Below are 20,060 nucleotides of genomic sequence, written 5' to 3'. Positions count from 1 at the left end.
CTGGTAACGAGGCAAAGTGCGGCGTTAACTTCCACCACTCAACATGCAGTTCCTCAAGAATTCGGCTGAAAGTGGAGAACGGAGTGTCTTAATATCAGGTTTCGTCATGCTATGGTGGGATACATCGGGAAGCTAAATACTCAATTCCCATTAAGATATTTCCGTTACCAATTTTTGCCGAATTCAGGAAATGAAAGTATTAAATATTAAATGTGTGAATCGAATTCACAACCTGTCGCGTTTACAGGCAAACGCTCGATAAAATATTTTCGCAAATAATTAATCATCTTTCACAGTAATCCATATGTCATTAGAAGTAAATTGTTTGTATATCTAATTATAATGTATCTATAATAAATCAGCTTTTTACAATTTGGCTTTGTATGGATTTAGATTAAAATAGATTAGTTACAGCTAGGTGTAATATTATCATTAAAATTAACCCTTTTATATCTGCTTTTAGTATTTTTACTACTTTAGGTGGTATTTGCAGAGATTACACTGTTTACGTGTGACCAGTCGACCATAAATGTCACTTATCGTTATTAAAATTGTGTATGAACATAAACCATTATTGATGTGAAACTTTTTAAAGAAAAAACTTCCTTTGTCTGACTTTTACGAACTTACTCCACTGAATATAAAGTAAGATAGAGTGCTCTGATAATAGAATTAAAATTTTATCTAAGCTCATAATATTCTTCTTTGTTGTAGAATAGCTAGCTGAAGCTGAAGAGCTTCACGGAAGGCACAAGGAATCTTGTTAATAAGTAATAACTCCTTCCCAATTCTCCGCATTAGCCGCTTGCCGCTCTCTAGGCATTGCGTGTTGAGTGGTGGAAATCAACGCCTCAGTTTTTAGTACCAAAGCGAAAAAATACTCGTAATTCATTTCCTTGAGTGGGAATGAACCCACAGTCGTCGTGTTCTGGTCACTCACTTGTTGCCCCTGCGCTTCAACGGCCTATGTTTAACATTTTATTATATTTAGATAACTTTATAATGCAAAAGTTTAGTGAAAAAGTTAATAAATATTTATTTCATGGAAATTTCTTACTGAAAATTAACAAATGTGTCTGATTTGACTTGGTAAATTGTGAGTGCCTGGATCCTATTAATTTAGTAATAGCCGTCACCGTCGTTACACAGAACATCTGCTACTCTAATTGCTTGACTTGTCAAACAATATTACTAACCCGAGAGCAACAGTTTGCCGTGATTGGTGAGCAACCCGCAGAACGTCATCAATCACGCATTCGGGCAACTTGCGCCGTGATAAGGCTTATACGTGGCATCAGTAAGGCTATTTTGATAAATGGAAAAGTAGCCCTGATATAGAAAACCTCCAAAAAAAGCTCTTGACCTAATTGTATAAATTGTACATGTACAATAACAATTTATATTTAAAGAATATAATATTTATATTTCAGTATATAAATATAATAGGTTTTACAGTCACACTGTGTGCCCTTACGCCACGACTAGCCAAATAAGTAAAAATTAAATCAGCTTCACGCTGTATCCCGCACACAGCAGGGACCTAGTGGTAAGACACTCCGTTCCCCACTTTCTGCCAAATTCTGGAGGCATTGCGTGATGGGTGGCAGAACTCACCGTCGCGTTTTGCCTCGACACTAGAGCGAAGAAATGGAAAAATAAACTATTTCACTTCCTCGAATGGGGATCGAACCCACAATCGTCGCGTTACAGTTACGCCTTTGAGCCGCTGCACCACGACGGTCTTTGACATGTTGCCTAAACCAGTGTTACAATGCTTCGCAAAAGAATATTTATTATCATTTAACTATTAATGTGGAAAACAACACTAATATTATAATGTGGTTCTTCATTGTTCAAAAAAAATGATAACTTACAACATTTACTTAAACTTACTTTGTTCATTAATATGTAATAGTTGAGATAGATATATTATTTTGAACCTGAAAGAGAAAACAAACTCGATAATATAATCATCGTATCCGTGAGAAATAGTTGCGTAAAACTTTGTATTGTAACATTAATTAAATATTGTGTAAGTACATTCTCCACTATCGTGACATTTTTATTTTTACATTGCTATTGCTAGCATTGCTTTTAATGGTTCCCATTAAAGCGGAAATAGATCCAGTGTTAAATCTATTTGAGTTATCATATTTTATCAATTTCAGTTGATTAAAACTTCGTTCAACCCATGCAAAATTAATAACGGCAATAAAGTAGAAGTTTAAAAACTTTTTTTATTTGCTAACTTTGGATTACCAATCAAATTCCTTAACTGTAAATTTTTACTTAATTGCATTTGCATGCAATGCAGTTCATTCCCAAGGCGCATTATCATTTATAAAATTATTAATTTAAAAATAAACTACTTAAAAAAAAAAAAAAATTCCTATTGTAAAAGCATATATGAATGGAAAGAGACGTAACGGAGTTGTTGAAAGTGGAACGAAAGTGGAAAAGAAAAGAAAAAAGGACACCACCCTGAGTAACACCAGCATTAAGACGACAGGCGTATGAACTATGAATGTTTGTCATTAACACGAATACTTATTATAATAATTTGAGTGAAGTATGTATTCGCAATAAACTCGCCGTCGTCGACTTCCAGAAATATCGATTATAAAGTGGAAGATTTATACACGTGCTAAAACGATTTATTTAACTATTATCTTTTTCCTAGGTCATATGTTAATGAATAAAGATATCTGAATGCGAGTTATCCGAGTCCACAAAGTAGTGTTTGCAGCGCTATTGCGGTCACCCATTAGTTAATGGAAGTCTCGACGTGCTAATGGTGGCAAAGGGCAGTACTTTGTGAGCGTGCCTGACTTAGCATTGTTCTAACAATTCTGTATGACTGTCTCAAACTTTATGAATAGATGCGTATTCTATGTCTTCTCTCATGTTTCAAATAGGTCAATATATTCCCTTAATAAAAAATAAAATCAAACTAAAATTATCTGTCTGTGTATCTGAGCTCATATTTTTATATTATTATAATTGTATTTATTTAACCGTACTTAACACGTACGTAATGTGTTTTCTTCTTAATTTTTACGTCATATGTGATAAAAACGCTTAGTACCCGACTATAATATACAAATATGTCAATTATTATAAATTTATGGAATTATGAGAAAAGAACCAAACTTAATGTAGAATTGGAATAAATTTAATATAGAATTGGACCTACGAAATCTGTACAGATCAAAGGGGACTCAAAGTACCGGATATAAATTTTCACATTATTTGGGTGGTATTTAAAAAAAATAATTAATTGTAATAAATATTTTACGTTAGTTATTGTAATGTTTGAGTAGGTACGATGTCTAAATACAATATGTTATTGGATTTCAGAAATGGATTCCTGAATTATTAATTTGCCTATTAATATAAACTTAACTTTTTGTGTAAATAATTATAATAATTAATATAATCAACAAGATGTCCATCAACAGTAATTTAATTTTAAAAAATACCATGATATAATTTTGTTTTATACAGGATGGAATTGTCAGCGCCACTTTTAATGAAATCACAGTTTTAACTACTCTATAAAAGCCTAATATAATTCGGAAAAAAAAAATTCTCAAAAATGAAAAAGTTTTTTTTCAAACAAAATAAATAATAAAATTATCGTTTTAAAATAAAACGCCATTTGTAAAGTATAACATAGGCACGCACACACTTACCTGTCAAAGCGGCAACGTCGCATACGTATGTGTGCGTGACACGAAATACAGGTATGGATAAAAATCGTGAAATGTAAAAAAAATCCTACGTCCAAACCGTTGAGGTACCGTGATTATTTTTTTTAATTCTGAGTTTGAAATATTTTACCCTATATGCAGTTTCAGTAAAAGAAGCGCTGCCTCTTCCACCCTGTATATGTGAAAATATAATATTGGAATTTAAAATTAATTTGAAAGTTAATAATGGGGGCGCTACATATAGAATAGAAGAGATTTAGAACTTAAAAAATGCCTCTGTGCAAAAATTGAGATTCCTAGCATTTATAGTAACGAAATTTCATACAAACTATTAACCCCAGAAACCGCAACTTAGGGGTCGAATATCACAAATATCAATCTTAGTTAGCACTTGTAATTTCTGGACATCTTGTAGAACAACAACTAATTGTAAACGCAATGGCTGTAGGATCAATATTCACTCAAAAGATTCTCGTCTCTCCGCGCAACCTCTCGAATTCACGTGGAAAACAGAGAACGAAATGTGAAATAGAATCTCTTTGCCTATTTGCAGCTTAAATGACCTCATGTTATAAATGGAAGAAGCATGCTACTTGTATGTTATATAAAGAATATGAAGTGATTGCATACAAAGTTCCTGGTAACTAATTAGTGATAAATTTAAATTATTAAATTACGTGTCTCATATTAATGAAATACGTAATTGTTTAAATTTTCTCTACTGATAAACAAATCACATATATGTATACTAATGATAACAATTATTATTATTATACATATATCTAATACACTTATTAATAATAATTGCTCGGATCGAACTTCACTATCAGTCACCAAGTCTCGTGCAAGATGATCGGTCTGGTCGCCTCTATTGCTTTGATTACGTACTTGGGCGTCCGTTGGTACAAAAATGCCTGCAAACGGCCCGGGAAGAACTTTCCACCAGGTAATTGATTCTATCAATGTGTGTATAGTTTCTAATTTTATTAGATTTAATCAATTATTATTTGTAATTAAAGTACATATTTGGATTTATTTTTTTGCCGTAAACTCAATTATTAAGAAGACTCGCCGGGGGTTAGTATACGTAGGACATACTAATAATAGTAACCGTTGTATTTATTATTTTAGGTTCATTAAGTAATTAGGTTTGCGTTGTACAACTATTTCTACATAGCAAACTTTTTCTTTTGTTTTGTTTAACTAGTAAGAAATACTCTATTTTGTACTTTTTAGTGTGTGTGATTAATAGTTTTGTTAAAAAGGAGGAGCTAATTCCTCTTGAAATTCTAATCAGTGGGACCTGTTTGTGAAAAGTCGAATAGAATGTGCAGTTACCAAATCTATGAAGATTTGTGTCGGACAGTTGTTAGGTTAAAGCTATGTTCATGGGGCCACCAGTGTTACACCCCGGGAGTTGAATGGGTTATCGTGTTAGTTTTATCGATTACTTTGGAAACAACGGCGATATTGCCAGGCTGGAGTTCGGGGTGCCCCCTATTGGGGTCAATCACGTCGGTCTTGTCGATTACACAGGTTGCAGTTGTAGGGATCCCCCTGATTGGGTCCATCACGTCGGTCTTGTCGATTACGTCATTATGAAGTTGCAGGGACCCTGGCTGGGTTTAATACGTAAGGATATCCAATCACTTCGAGCTGGAGTTAGCGAGGAACCCTCTGCTGAGGCCCATCACGCCAATGTGATCTATGTCGATGTTAATGTGACAAGAAAGAAGAATATTAAGGATATTCAACTCATTTATTATCATTTACTGTATTAATTTTTGATATTTATTCTGAACAAAATAATAGCTAAAAACATTTCACAACTGCGTTCTTAGCGAAATAATTTAGTACGATTACATTGTATGTTTACAAATATTCGTTTTGAATAACATGTTGTTCAATCCTCTAGAATATTTATTATATTTAACTAGTGGACCCGGACGCGGCTACGCCTGCTTCAACTATAAGAATATTTATTAAATATATTCATGAAATTATTTTCAATTCTCAATAGAATTAGTAAGAAAATATAAGCTCAAATAATCAAAAAGAATAATAAGTAGATACACATTATTAGAAAAAATTATCTGAGTTATTGAAATGAACTAACAAAAGGATTAAAAGTAACTAAAGGATAGGTATTCTTAATATTAGAAAAAGTACCTAAAGTTTTCCGTACGTGCGTACATAGATATCGACTCTACGAAATAACTAAACATTTCTCTCTATTAAGTAGGATAATTTTAGCGGGCAATATCAAATAAAATAAGAAGAGAATCAAAGTGTATTTTAAGTTAATTATAAACAACAAATAAAGTTCGAAAATGTATGAAAATTTATAAAACCGTCAACGTCATCTGCCCGTTCGCGTCGGTCATACTGTGCCGCCCGCTAGGTGGCTAGGTCATTTGGAATCAGTGACATCTCCTTAATTATTTATTAGTATGTTATACAGTAAACTATAATTTCAATCTAGATAAAATGCTAAAAGTGACTATTATATTTATTTTCATAAGGATGAATATCAAAACGTCGCGATAACGGTCGCGTAGAAACGACGGTTGTTATTAACATGGCAGAATAAATTGCATGTCAAATTAGAATGTACTTTAAAATATATTAGTATATATGTGTAATGTAATGTTATATAGCCTATAGCACTTCTGAAGAATGCAGCTTTCATATAAAACAAAAACAATGAAAATCGGACCAGTAGATCCAGAGATCTTAGCGTTCAAACAAACAAACAAACAAACAAACAAACTCTTCCGCTTTATTATATTAGTATAGACTAGCAGACCCGCGAACTTCGTATCGCCTAACAGTCGATTTTTTTAATATGTATTCTGCTATTCGCGACACCGGGTCAGCTAGTAAGATAAAAAAAAATAAAAACTTAAATAATTTTTAATTCTTATAATATTCATTAAAAATGATAATAAAAATAACAATTTCCGATATCTTATTATGATACCTACTTATTATATTCACCACATCGCAATTATCTAAATTACGTTCTCCTTTACTATCAATTTTTTATGATAATGTTTGTTTGGAGGTTAGTGAGAGTGTTAGGAATCTGGGAATCAGGATGGATAGTTCCGTTACGGACTAAAATCTCTCTTGCCCACGCTCTCCTTCTGCCTATCCTAGACTATGCTGATACGTGCTATTTTAGATTTTTTTGATTTAGATTTAAGAATCTGTCCCAGCAACTACTAAACAAACTTGAGCGTCTGCAAAATCTTATAATTAGATTTATTTTTGGGCTAAGGAAACATGACCATGTGTCGCAGTACCGTAGTCAACTGAAATGGTTGCCAATAGAATACAGGCGTAACTTGCATGCCCTCACTCTTCTTTATAGCATCCTTTTCAATCCTGTTACACCATCCTACCTCAAGGAGCGTTTTAAGTTCCTGGGGTCAGACACCTTTCATTCCCAAAACCTCCGTTTCCACCTTAACCATATCCTCATAACTCCTCTATGCCACACGAAATGCTATAGTGACTCTTTTACGGTTAAAACAGTAAAGCTATGGAACAAGTTGCCGCTGGAAGTAAGACGGTCCCAGTCAATTGGGATTTTTAAACGACGTCTTAAACTTCACTATCTCGTATTTATCTTTAATGTAATTGTATGTATGTAGGTGTTTGTGTAGATATGTATGAATGTATAAATGTATGTATTAAACTATTTTGTGTTCTCTGAATATTGGTTTATATATTTTATGTACTTTTTGCACCTTTCTGCCTTCTTTTCTAAATTTAATCCTTCTGTTTTTTCTTTGGTTGCCTGTAAGAAATCGCTTTTAGTGATAAGGCCGCCATTGCACACTTGTTTATCGTATTTGTAATGAATTGTATTTTTTTTTCTTCTCTCTTATTTGTGCAATAAAGTATTATATTATTATTATATTTTATTTTATTTTTACTTATTCTAAATTCAGTTTTATTTTCATTATAGTACTTTATGGTAGGTACACGTTATTTTTTGTTTGGTTATCTGGCGTGTAAACAAACAGAGCAGATGGTTTTCCAACACGGGAACAGGCAACATACCATAGACCATGCGAGAAACATGAGTTTTCTATATTAATACCACAAACACTTAATAACTGTCCCTGGGATTTGTTTATAGTCATTGCGAAAGCAAGCCGTACTGGAAACTGTAGTCTTTTAAGCTCGAATGGTATGTCAGTCGAAATCATTGGGATGCGGGGTATCAAAACGTCTTCTCCTTTTTACTTTCCTTTCAATATGATTGCTTCTATTACAGTGTGCCCGTTACAAAGTTTCAGTTGGTTAATATTTCGCAACATTATAACTACACATCCAAGCTTTAATTGAAGGTTGTGAGGCGGCAATCCTGGCAAATCAAGTGAATTTAAAAATTCCGGTGGATAGTTCACGACATCATCTTCATTAGTTGCCGTATCAACTGACTTATGTGTCCTTATTTTGCCAGGAATGCCATCTTGAAAATTTATATTTAATTCATTTACATCAGTGTGTTTGGCAGCCAGTAAAGCTCTTTCGCTCACCCAATTATGGAATAAATAATCAGCAACATTTCAGCAACATTTGGAAGCACTTTATGAATGAGTTCATCTTTTGATTACGTTAACTGACAAAAACTATCAGGAAAGGTGATGCAGCCAGTCAGCGCATATATAGGAAGTTTGCCATTACCAATATCAATGAGTTGTTTAGAGAATATGTCTCCAGATTGATCATTTTGCAACATGACACGCATATTCTTGCTTAAATGTAATACCTTGACATGTTTCCACAATTTTGAGGACTTTGAACATGAATTCAGTTCATCAGCTTGCATTGAACGTGGAACCACTGGCAATCCTCCTCCTTATAATAAAATCATTGCGCCACCAAATTGATTGGTAAACTGAGTTTTTACAATAACCTTACAATATTGGCAAGCTGAGTTCATAGATCCAATAGCAACACAGCTGTAGGCACTACTGGCATCAATTGATATATCGTAACAAAAAGCAGCTCGATTCAAATTTGCACCATTATCAGTCAACTATCGTGCTCACGTTCATTGCAATCTTCACGTTCTGGGAGTATGATTAGATTCTTCTGCCACCACTTCTGCTATCCACCGCCTTATAGAAGGCATATTTAGTAAGTCACAAATACACAACACTTTATTAATGTTATAGAAATTTGTGGCTTTTAGATTTAATAATATAGACGCACAATGAGACGTTTACATTTCAAGTGACATCTTACCAAAGAAATATTGACAAATATTGACATTAATAGACTGAGATCCCAGGGCCCCCAGACCTCCATCATTTTAGCAAAGCTGAAATTTTGAGAATTGATAGTCTAATATGTACTTAAGACTGTATACATACTCTCTAACTTAAAAAACCTTCAGAGATAGTGCCAACTTAAAGCACACTTCCAGTTGCGTTAAAGTAGAAAGTCTCTTTTTTTTTCATTTATTTATGTACCACACAAGAAAGAAAGTACAGAAAACTTATGACAATAGAAAAAATGTGAACAATGGATAACTTATCTCTAATAGAGATATCTACCAGAAACCCTTGAATGTAGGGGATTTTAAAAGAAATGATTCGGGTGCGGTATTTTAATATAATGTTAATAATAATAATAATAAATTGCAATTCAGGATCAAATAATTAACACCAAAAACTTTAGAAAATATATTATCAAAGACCCCACAGTTACAAGTGATAAATGCCGCAGGTGCCATACACAACCAGAAACCATACAACACATAACAGGAGCCTGCGCAAGCCTCACACAAACGGACTACACTCATCGACATAATCAACTAGTAAATATAATACATCAAATCTTAGCACACAAACACAAACTTATACAAGACACAAATATCCCTTATTATAAATATACCCCCCAATCTGTTCTGGAGAATACCTCCCATAAAATATATTATGATCGCGCAATACTCACTGACAAAACCATACACTTCAATAGACCAGATATAACACTACAAGATAAAATTAATAAAACTGTTTACCTGATAGACGTCGCAGTTCCTAATACTCACAACATTCAAAAAACAATAGTTGAAAAAATTAATAAATATGCAGATCTTAAAGAAGAAGTCACTCGTATTTGGAAACAAAACAAAGTCTACGTCGTCCCAATTGTTATATCCACCACTGGCGTCGTACCAAAAGCCATTCAAGATTATTTAAAGATGATAGACTTAGAAGACAGTATAATACACACCCTACAAAAAGCTGCTATTTTAAATACGTGTAGGATGGTGAGGAAGTTCTTGCAGATAGAGGAGAATAATATTAGCACACAAAATTGAACACACTGCACTCCATAATTACTTGGCGCATGCCCGTTTTTATGGTTCTTTGCCAGTTAAAAGCTGAGAAATTAAAATAAAAAACATAATAATAATAATAAACCTACATACAAATATACATAACATTAATCAATATTACTATACCTACTTAAATATATTAAATGACATAAAAGAGTTGAAACAGAAAAAGAAAATTAATAAAAAAAAGACAAAGCGACTACTAAAGATTCTAATTGAGATTAAGAAATGTTGTTTTAATTTGATTTTAATAGTATTTAGAAATGGATTGCCCGACAATATAGACTTAGGTAGTGAGTTCCGTAAGCGCACTGCTTGAACTGTGAAGGATTTTTCATAAAGAGAGGTATTAAATATAGGGCACTCAAGCTTTCTTAGAGTTACACATGAGCGTACAGGTCTTTCACTTGGAAGTGTCAACTGAAAACGCCCCCTTAGGTAAGGAAGAGAGTTTTTGTATATGTTTCAAAGTTAAAAATGTATATTTCACATTCTTTCACGTTGACCTTTACTTCTTCCAGACGTCATAAAGGTTCTTTAAAATTGGGGCAAATTACATTAAAGTAAATCTAAAATTTAAAATATATTATTTACGGACTATTTTAAGACCCCTCTAGCCCCAGACCCTAAGCAACCAGATCAATCCGATGGCATTATCATTTTCCCAAAAAGAGATATACCGTTATTTTTCTCTATCTCTGAAAGGATCCCATTTTCAAGTTAGTGAGTAAGCATACTGTCTTAACTACATGTAAGACTAATAGTCCTCAAAAATTCACCTTTGCTAAAATGACGTCGGTCTGGCAGCTCTGGGTTCTTGGGCTTATAATATTTACACGATACTAACGTCACTCAATTGTTTTGCCTTCCAGGAATCCAGCTACTAACATTTAAACTTTATAGTAGAGTATTAAAGTCCAAATTGACTTTAAAGTAGATATTAATACGAATCTTTTGTATAGGAATATAGAAAAGTCATGTTTTTGAATCTTTTCCGGTAATTTTTTAAATTTTTCTCTCCGTTAGAACCATCCTCGTACTTCAAGGAATATTATAAAAAAATTGCGAAATCGGTTCAGCTGCTCTCGAGATTTGCGCTTAGCAACACATTCAGCGATAAATTTTTATAAAAAAGAAGATATTTCGTATATTTTTTTGATATTATAAAATTACTTTTGCCTCGTTCCAGAGTGAGATAATGAAAATATTAAATATTTCATTTCTTCAAGCAGGAATTGAACCCAGAACCTGTCGTGTTTATAGTCCCGTGCTTGTGCCACTGCGCCACAACGGGCTTCAAAATTATAAGAATGTAATCTTTTTTTTCTGTGATACACATATGTATATGTTACCGATTTATGGATTTTCTTTTTAAAATTTATTTAATTTGTATATATTTACTTAATATATTTACTTAAATTTATATCATTTGGTTTTGAACCATTTCAAATAATAATTATGGTATTACGTAAATGTCAAAACAAATGTTTATTACGTAGAATAATTTATTTTAAGACGACTGACGAATTATATGTAATAAAGTTTAGCTGGGTGACTGGGGTTCCACATTGGATCCAATTTTTTTTTATGTCAACAGAAAATGCTCATCACGTTGAATAACTTTTCCTAATTCGTTGTATCGATATCTCTTATAGATATGGCGGGCTGCTAGGGTCTCACATCAGGTATTCGGACTATCAAAATAAATTATAGCCTATATGTTGCCGAAGACTAATAGCTATGCAACAAAAGAAGTTTCATTTAAATCTGTCCAGTAGTTTTTGAGTTAAAGAGTCACAACAGACAGACAGACAAGAATTCCAAAAATCATATTTTTGCCTTCTATTAGTTGTATTGAGTCCCCCTGAAGTGTTTTGTTTTAGTTTATATTCAATGTACAGATTTTACCCCCTTTACAGTTTTATTATATATATAGATATAGATTTCTGAGTAAATAGATGGAAAACCAAAAACAAAACATTGTAATGTTTCAGGACCGCCAAGTCTACCAATATATGGTGCTTACTGGATCATCCTATGGCGACAGTTAAACGACTTAGGAGGATCTTTGAGAAAATTAGCCCAAGATTATAAAACTGACGTTTTGGGAATGTATCTCGGGAGCTTTCCTACAATCGTCATAGATGATCCCAAGTTAATCAAGGAAGGCCTGAACCATGCGGACTTTGACGGTCGCGTGGATATGATAGTATCTCGATTGCGTTCATTTTGGAAAAAACTCGGTAAGTAGATACATATTAAATTTGTTTTTAATATAATTTTCATTTTTAACATATTAAATATTAGTATGATATATTGGCAGAAGGTACGAAGTGTACGATAATCCGTTTTTTTTTTTTTTTTTATTTTAAAAAACCCGTTGCCCGTGCCTTTTTTTATTTTAAGAAAGTTCTTTTAATGTGGCGTACTTAATTTTGGGACAATTTAAACTGTACTTATATCTAGAGCTTATACTAGAGGGGTTGGATGAGACCCCTACCGACAATTTTTTTTTTTACATATATTATTATAGTCTTTTGTATAATTATTATAGTCTTTTGTATAATTATTATAGTCTTTTGTATAATTATTATGTATATAGGTGTGGAATTTTAGATTTGGCCTGGCTTTTGCAGAACGCCATCCTTAAGTTTTTGGATCAGTGCCTCTATCACCCTATCGTCTCTTTGTGACATTGCCCCTTTTAGGTTCGCCTCCACCACCTCCGTAAATGAAGCGCCCACCGCTCGGCTGATGAAGTTGCCTATTGCGTCACCGCCATCGTCAGAGTAATAGACACAGGTGTTGGTGTGTCTCGTCACTGCGACGACTGCGTGAGAGACGCTCTCATGTACTCGGATCCGTGCGCGGCCGGTTCGGACGATGACGACGTCTGCGAAGGTCTGCCCCTGGGCCTCATGGATAGTCATGACTCGCGAACCTGCTCCAGCTCCATATCCCTGGTCTTTCAGCTGCCTCTTCTCCTCCTGCGTGTGGACCAGATATAGGGTGCCGTCGTTACAGTGTGGTATTCGCGCGTCGGTATATCCGAGAACCTTTAGGGAGTGGACAATGGGGCTTGTGGAGTAAATGCTGTTATATACTCCGGCGAGGGCATAGGCGACGTCCATTGGGCTCCGATGTGTGCAAGGCAACTCGCATGTGATGTTGGTTGTCAAGCTAGGCCTACAGTACCTTAATTCGAATAGATTTTATCTGTCGATGTAAGGCAGCTGATTGATATTTCCGATGAGTGTGACCTCGTTCGCTCCTGTCAGTCTGGCCGCCATAACAATGGCCCCGAAGTGGTTCATGAAGGCTTCGTCCACCGTTAGCCGGTTTATAGCTATTCCCTCATGAAAACCGTTGACTAAGATCGAGGCCATTGTTCGCACTCTCTTTGTCGCTTTCGTGCCAAGGCGGTGCGCCAGCTTCTCTCTTAGATCTTTCGCGGCCTCTACTGTGGTTGTCGCTACTACTTCCGTGTCCTCATCGAAGTGCTTGATAATGTGAGTTGTGTTACCACACCCCGGAACCCCATTTAACCAGGAAAGTTTTGGTAGCTCCCAATTCACGAAGGCTGCGCCCGGCTCAGGATCGCTTGAAATGGCGTTTGCCATTCCGAGTATCCTATCGTCCAGCATCACCCTCGTGCATTCGGCCACTACTACCACTTGCTCGCTCTCTGATGTAAGGAATTTGGGGGGATCGTCTACTCTTTCACTTTCGACCAGGCCTATAAAGCTCTTGGTGCTGCTATAGGCCGCCATAGATGGCGGCTTTGGCTTCATCGAGTTCTACTTCCAGGAGTTTGAAGTTCCCTCTCTGGAAAGTCTGAAGGATCTTTTTACAGACATTGGTGTTTACCTCGCGGGTTGCCTTTAATGTGGCTAAGAACTCGATGAACGCATTTATAGCATGTTCCTTTGGGCTTCTGGCTATTTTTAGGTCAGGTAGTGTTATGTTGCCTCTGCTGTGCTCTAGTACGCCTTCGCGGTGTCCTTTTTGTTCCCGTTGATTTCGGGTATCGAAAAAGGCTTTGACCTCTCTCTCTTGCGTGCTAGTTTGGCGCGCAGCCTTAGAGGCTCTGCCTCTAAGGCTGCGCGCAATCAATGTCTTTACAAAATTTAAGATTAATGATAATCAAATGAATAGACAAATGTGAAATGACAGGCTAGTCCATTATTGAACCAAGCCTCGTTCTCAACTTTATCGACAAAAGAATCGGAGATCTATATTCAGTTAAATGTTCACTCGGTAAATAATTCGCGCAATTTACCAAATTACAAAAAATATGCAATATTATAATTGTAAGTTTTTAACAAAAGTGGCTAAAATATGGTTATTTTAGGTAGTTTTTCCCACAAAAAAAACATTTCTACCATGTTGGACTTGCCAACACAAGCTGGAAGTAAAAAGTTGCAATTATAATATTGCATATTTTTTTTAGCACACGCTCAACACACCTACAACACCGTATCTACACCTTATCGTAGTTTGTTTTATTTATTTAATTACACAGTCAAAACAGACAAAGTGTATCAAATTTTAATAGTTAAACTGATAAAAGTAATTTTTTATTTTGATAAGAATTATTTTTTACAAAATGTGTAAAATTAAATTTTATTACAAGGTTCTCTGCAAAATTTCACTTTTATTATAAGTTTTATACTACCTATATACATACAGGAAATTTGTTAATTAGGTTCTGAAAGGTAATCCAGAAAGGATATCCAGTAAAGGTAATGGTAGTATCCAGTTTTCCAATTAGAAGGGTTTAAAATTATAGTTTTCTCATATACAGAGGTTCGCACTTACATATAAATTTGTTTGTAAACAAACGTGTCGAAACTGATCCCAACTTTATAAAATCTCTCACTTTAGAGAAAATATATAGCTACTGAGTCCCAATTACAGAGGTTAAAATCAAACAACCCTAAATCAAATCTCATTTAACCAGGTTCAGAGATAGAGATAATTCTATAACAAAATGCTAGGACCTCGTTGAATTACTCAATAGTAAAGGTTTCTCATTTATCCATCGTGATGTACATAAACAATATACAGTGATTATGTGTATTTAGCGACATATAACTTCACTTTAAATTCCACCTGAGCCTGGGAACCAATGTGAATGTGATGCCCGGTGAGGGCAGTTGCTTAAAGGCAATGAAGGCTTATCAGAAGGGCCCTCATGTATTTAATAAAAACAAAAATATGGTCATATGGCTATCTATATTGTTTTGCACTAAATAATTTAAATAATTTGGGATTTTGTTTCGTTTTTCTCAAAAAAATTGTCGTATGTAATAGAAAAATGTTTAGCTATTCCACATCTATCTGGGCCAGTGATAGATACGCGGGCTCGACTCGGGTATCGACTAACGCAGGTTTTTCCCCGTAAACCTTGATCGCGTGACAATTCTGGAATAAAATCTAGCCTAGATGTTGCTCCAAATATTGGGCGAAGAAAATAAACTAGGAAAATAGTTTTCCCACATGGTTACTAAAATATGATTTTTTTCTTTTGAATTTACACACTACTTGACGTTTCTTTTTTGCACACGGCCCACTGTAACTTGATCGTAACGAGTAACGACACCCTTTCATGCTCTTAAGCCTCTAGCTTAAAATAATCAAATTTGTTTGTTTTTTAATTGATAATATTAAAAATTATATTATTATTATTTTGTTCGTAAAGAATGGATAATTCGGAAATACCTGAAAGTAGGCCTTAATGGGCCCCCAAAATAAGCTACAAAAATATTTTTCTCAGGTGGTTACCTATTAAGATATAATATTTTTCTTTTAAATTACACACTGCTTTACGTTTTTTTTTTGCACACGGCACACTGTAACGTGATTGAAATCAGTGTAATGAGTAACGACTCTCGTACTCTTTCTAGCTTAATATGACCTAATTTGTTATTTTATTGTATTGATAACATTAAATAATATATAATTGTTATTTTGTATTTCAGTATTATCTAATAGATAATATTGAAAACAAAAAAAAAAATTCGAGTCGATTGCTAAGATATGATACTTTCTTTTAAATTACATACGACTTTGCACACGGTACTGTAATTTAAAGTGTAACTACAGCCTCTCATATTTTTTTTCCGACTTGATAATATTTTGTTGCGAATTGACCCTTTCGCCTTTTAATAACTATGATATCATATTTATATATTGAATTAAGCACGCATATTTTGGAAATAAGATTGGCCACTTAGGTTATCATTTTCTTTCAACATGTTGAAAGATTATACGTAAGCTCATGCTATGATAAAATGAACAAACAATTAGAAGTGATCTTTTATTCCTATTCTTTTTTTATATATTAGTCGGGGTTATACAGGTGGAAGAGGCAGCGCTCCTTCTACTGAAACTGTATACAGGGTAAAATATTTCAAATCCAGAACTAAAGAAATTAATCAAGGTACCTCAACAGTTTGGACGTAGGATTTTTTTTTCATTTCACGATTTTCATCCATACCAGTATTTTGAGCGACGTTGCCGCTTTGACTGGTAAGTGTGTGCGTGCCTATGTTATACTTTACAAATGGCGTTTTATTTGAAAACGATAATTTTATTATTTATTTTGTTTGAAAAAATAACTTTTTCATTTTTGGGAATTATTTTTTTTCTGAACTTTATCAGGCTTTTATAGAGTATTTAAAACTGTGGTTTCATTTAAAGCGGTGTTGACAATTCCACCCTGTATAAATGCAAATTTCAATTATATAATATTTAAAACGTGTAGTGTTTATCACGTTTTAGTAGCAATCATACAACAGAGTACAACATATGGCACAGGTCATCAGTCGGGTCACAATAAATAGCCCTATATCACAATAAATTATAATATATGAAAATGCTATAGCCTTATAATTAATAATATTATAATTATATTTTTTCAACTAAATTTAATATATGAAAATGCTAGCCTTATATTTAATAACATTACAATTTTTCAACTAAATTTAACTTTGTAAACAAAAGAAATTAAGTGGAATTATTAGGGAAAATTTATAACATTTTAAAATAAAAAAGGTTAGGGATAACTTTTATGTAAATATCAGAATACTTTTGTGTAAAAAAATCAGAGTTAAAAAATAACTCCATTTTTTTTTCGGCTTTTGCAGAATACCAAAGCATTATAGATACAGATATAGTTTTATTAAAAATTTATTGAAAAAATTAGACACTAGTATTATTTATTGAAACTATTTCAACTTTTTTTCAACCTGACATTGTTTCAGTATAATTGCTAAGGTCTGCCAATGTGTATACTATCTAAGATTTGCAAAAGTAACAATTTATTGTATTTGCAGGTATTTTCTTCACTGATGGATATTTTTGGCACGTACAAAGGCGTTTCAGTCTGCGTTATATGCGAGACTTCGGTTTTGGAAGAAGGGAAGAAGGCTTGGAGGAGGTTATGGCTAACGATACCAAGGAAATGATCGATATGGTTATTAACGGACCCAAGAATGACGCTGAAAGAGTAATACCTTTATTTTTCCTGTAGAAACACATATTATGTACCATATTATTAAATAGCTATTGCTTACAATTCCATTTACTTTATTCTCATTTAACTGGAATATTATTAAGATCTTAGTTCACCCGGGTCTTCTGGGTGGAAATGGATATAAATCACGAGCTTCAGTTATGTCTTATTATATTCTAAGGCAAGGCTACGGATTGTCTAAACACTAGGTTCCCTCTGCCTACCTTGCTATGTGATACAGCGTGACGCTGATTTATTTTATTTTTGTTTATTATATTTTATTATATTGGATTTTAACGAATGTTCTTCATTGTTCCAGGAAATAGTTAACGGTGACCTTATTTACCTTCAGCATTATTTCGCCACCCCTTTCATCAATGGTATATTACATGTATTCACTAGATCCACCTTACCTCGATCACAATATTCTGTTCTGTGGGAACTAGCCAGGAAAGCGCTGTTATTTCAGAGAGGAACTAATGACTTTGGAGGAGCTTTAGCACTGACTCCATGGCTTAAAGATGTTATGCCGAACTACAGTGGTTACAGTAATTTACGCAAAGGAAATCAAGGCATATTAGAATTTGTTACTGTAAGTTATCTAGATGCTTCTATAATGTCATGACATCAAGTCGAACAGTTAAAAATATGTATTTCTTATTTTAAGCCTAAAGTATAATAAATAGCCTTTCTTGAATTTGTAATAAATGAGGTTATAAGAAATTATTTACACATGTATAGACACTAAAGCAAAATCTTTAATACATAACTGTAGGTGAATTTTCTGACATCATTATTTTTTGTATATTTTAGAAACAAATCAATGAGGTGAAAAAAACCCAGGAAGATTCTCATGATCGTCACTTTTTAGACGTTTATATAAAAAAAATGAAGGAAGAAGTCAATAAAGGTGACCGTACCACATTCACAGGTTAGTTCATAAAATTTTTTTTTCAAAATACTTACATTTATGAATATATTTACTTAAAGTAAGACTTTGGACCGTATCGTACTTATGCTCGAATAAAAACGACTTGAAAATATGAATTTAAAACTTGTGAATTGATAAATAATATTTTCCTTTCAGAGGATCAGTTGAAATTAATATGCGTGGACTATATGTTTCCGTCAGCCACCGGAGTACAATCAACCCTTGCAATTTTAATTGAGAGAATATTAATACAACCAGAAATTCAGGACAAAATCCATGAAGAAATCGACAGAGTCGTCGGTCGCGACCGTCTTCCAACATTGGATGACAGGAAAAAGTATGTGTCGTTATACATAAACATGACACTTAATAACCTCAATGACTTACTCTTATAAGTCATTGAGGTTAATATGACTAAAAATCTAATTGAATGTTTTATAAGGTGGTTAATTAATTATGAAAATAATACAAAAAACGCAAAGAAAATGATATAGTGCTTATTATTTTTAAATGTGTCTGTAGTTAAATCTAGTCTGGTTTTTTTCAGCATGCCGTACACAGAAGCGTGTTTGCGCGAGATAATGAGAATGGACGCTTTAGTGCCCATTGGTGTGCCACATCGTGCTATGAAAGACACAAAATTCCATGGCTATGACATCCCAGAGGTACATACAGTACACATAATATTTATACTAACAAACAATTATGCTTGCATTTGAATATATGCATATATTAGTATAATATATATAATATGAAAATATATTTTAATTTCTTTTAAATTAACGAATGTGTCATACTTTCCAGAACACCATTATCACCTTTAACTATGTAACCTTAAACCATGACAAAAAATTGTGGGGTGACCCAGAAAACTTCAGGCCGGAGCGCTTCATTACGAATGGAGAATTGGACTTGTCTAAAGATAAATCTTTACCATTCGGAGCAGGTGAACTATTAAACAATAATTACGTAAATAATTAAATTACTGTACGTTTAAATTTATAATTTATTACTATTATTTTTTATAGGTAAGCGATTGTGTGCCGGAGAAACTTTCGCTAGACAAGGAATGTTCCAAGTGTTTGCAACATTCATGCAAGCCTTCAAACTTTCTACGGCTGATGGTAAACCAAGAAAATTAGCGCCAAGAATTCAAGGAATCATCACTACTCTTCCAGAGTTCTGGGTTCGAGTAACGCCACGAGATAGAGTTTATTAGTTTTATAAAAAAAAATAAAAGAATTAAAGCATTACACTTTTTTGTTATTTCGGTGTCTTTACATGGAAGATATACATATAAGAGACTAGTGGCCCGCTCGCGGTTACACCCGCGTGAAATATGTTATTATTAATTTCTGTCTCCATGGCTACGTCCTAGTGACGTCTATGCAAAATTTGAGACTCCTAGCATTTGTAGTAACGAAGTTTCATACAAACTTTCGACCCCAAAAACAACCCCTCAGAAGTCGAATATTGCAAATTCCCGTCTTAGCGAGCACCTACGTCCTATAAATAACTCCTATGCAAAATTTGAGATTCCTA

General features: G+C 33.8%; 1 protein-coding gene across 1 annotated transcript; it reads left to right on the top strand.

Moving 5' to 3' along the window:
• The first annotated feature begins 4,498 nt into the window (after nt 1-4,498).
• Nucleotides 4,499-19,771, top strand: LOC146527765 (putative cytochrome P450 304a1). Its single transcript, XM_085204227.1, has 9 exons — nt 4,499-4,656; nt 12,066-12,314; nt 17,409-17,581; nt 17,907-18,179; nt 18,401-18,518; nt 18,675-18,855; nt 19,066-19,183; nt 19,323-19,464; nt 19,547-19,771. The coding sequence occupies exons 1-9, from the start codon at nt 4,560-4,562 to the stop codon at nt 19,735-19,737; spliced, it is 1,542 nt and encodes a 513-aa protein (XP_085060353.1). The 5' UTR covers nt 4,499-4,559; the 3' UTR covers nt 19,738-19,771.
• Nucleotides 19,772-20,060: the final 289 nt, after the last annotated feature.

The sequence above is a fragment of the Heliconius melpomene genome, chromosome 20 (genome assembly GCF_056956725.1).
Source record: "Heliconius melpomene rosina isolate 202511_hmr_F chromosome 20, ASM5695672v1, whole genome shotgun sequence".
NCBI lineage: Eukaryota > Metazoa > Arthropoda > Insecta > Lepidoptera > Nymphalidae > Heliconius > Heliconius melpomene.
The sequence above is the reverse complement of the archived record's forward strand: the minus strand, read 5'-3'. Positions and strand labels throughout refer to the sequence as shown.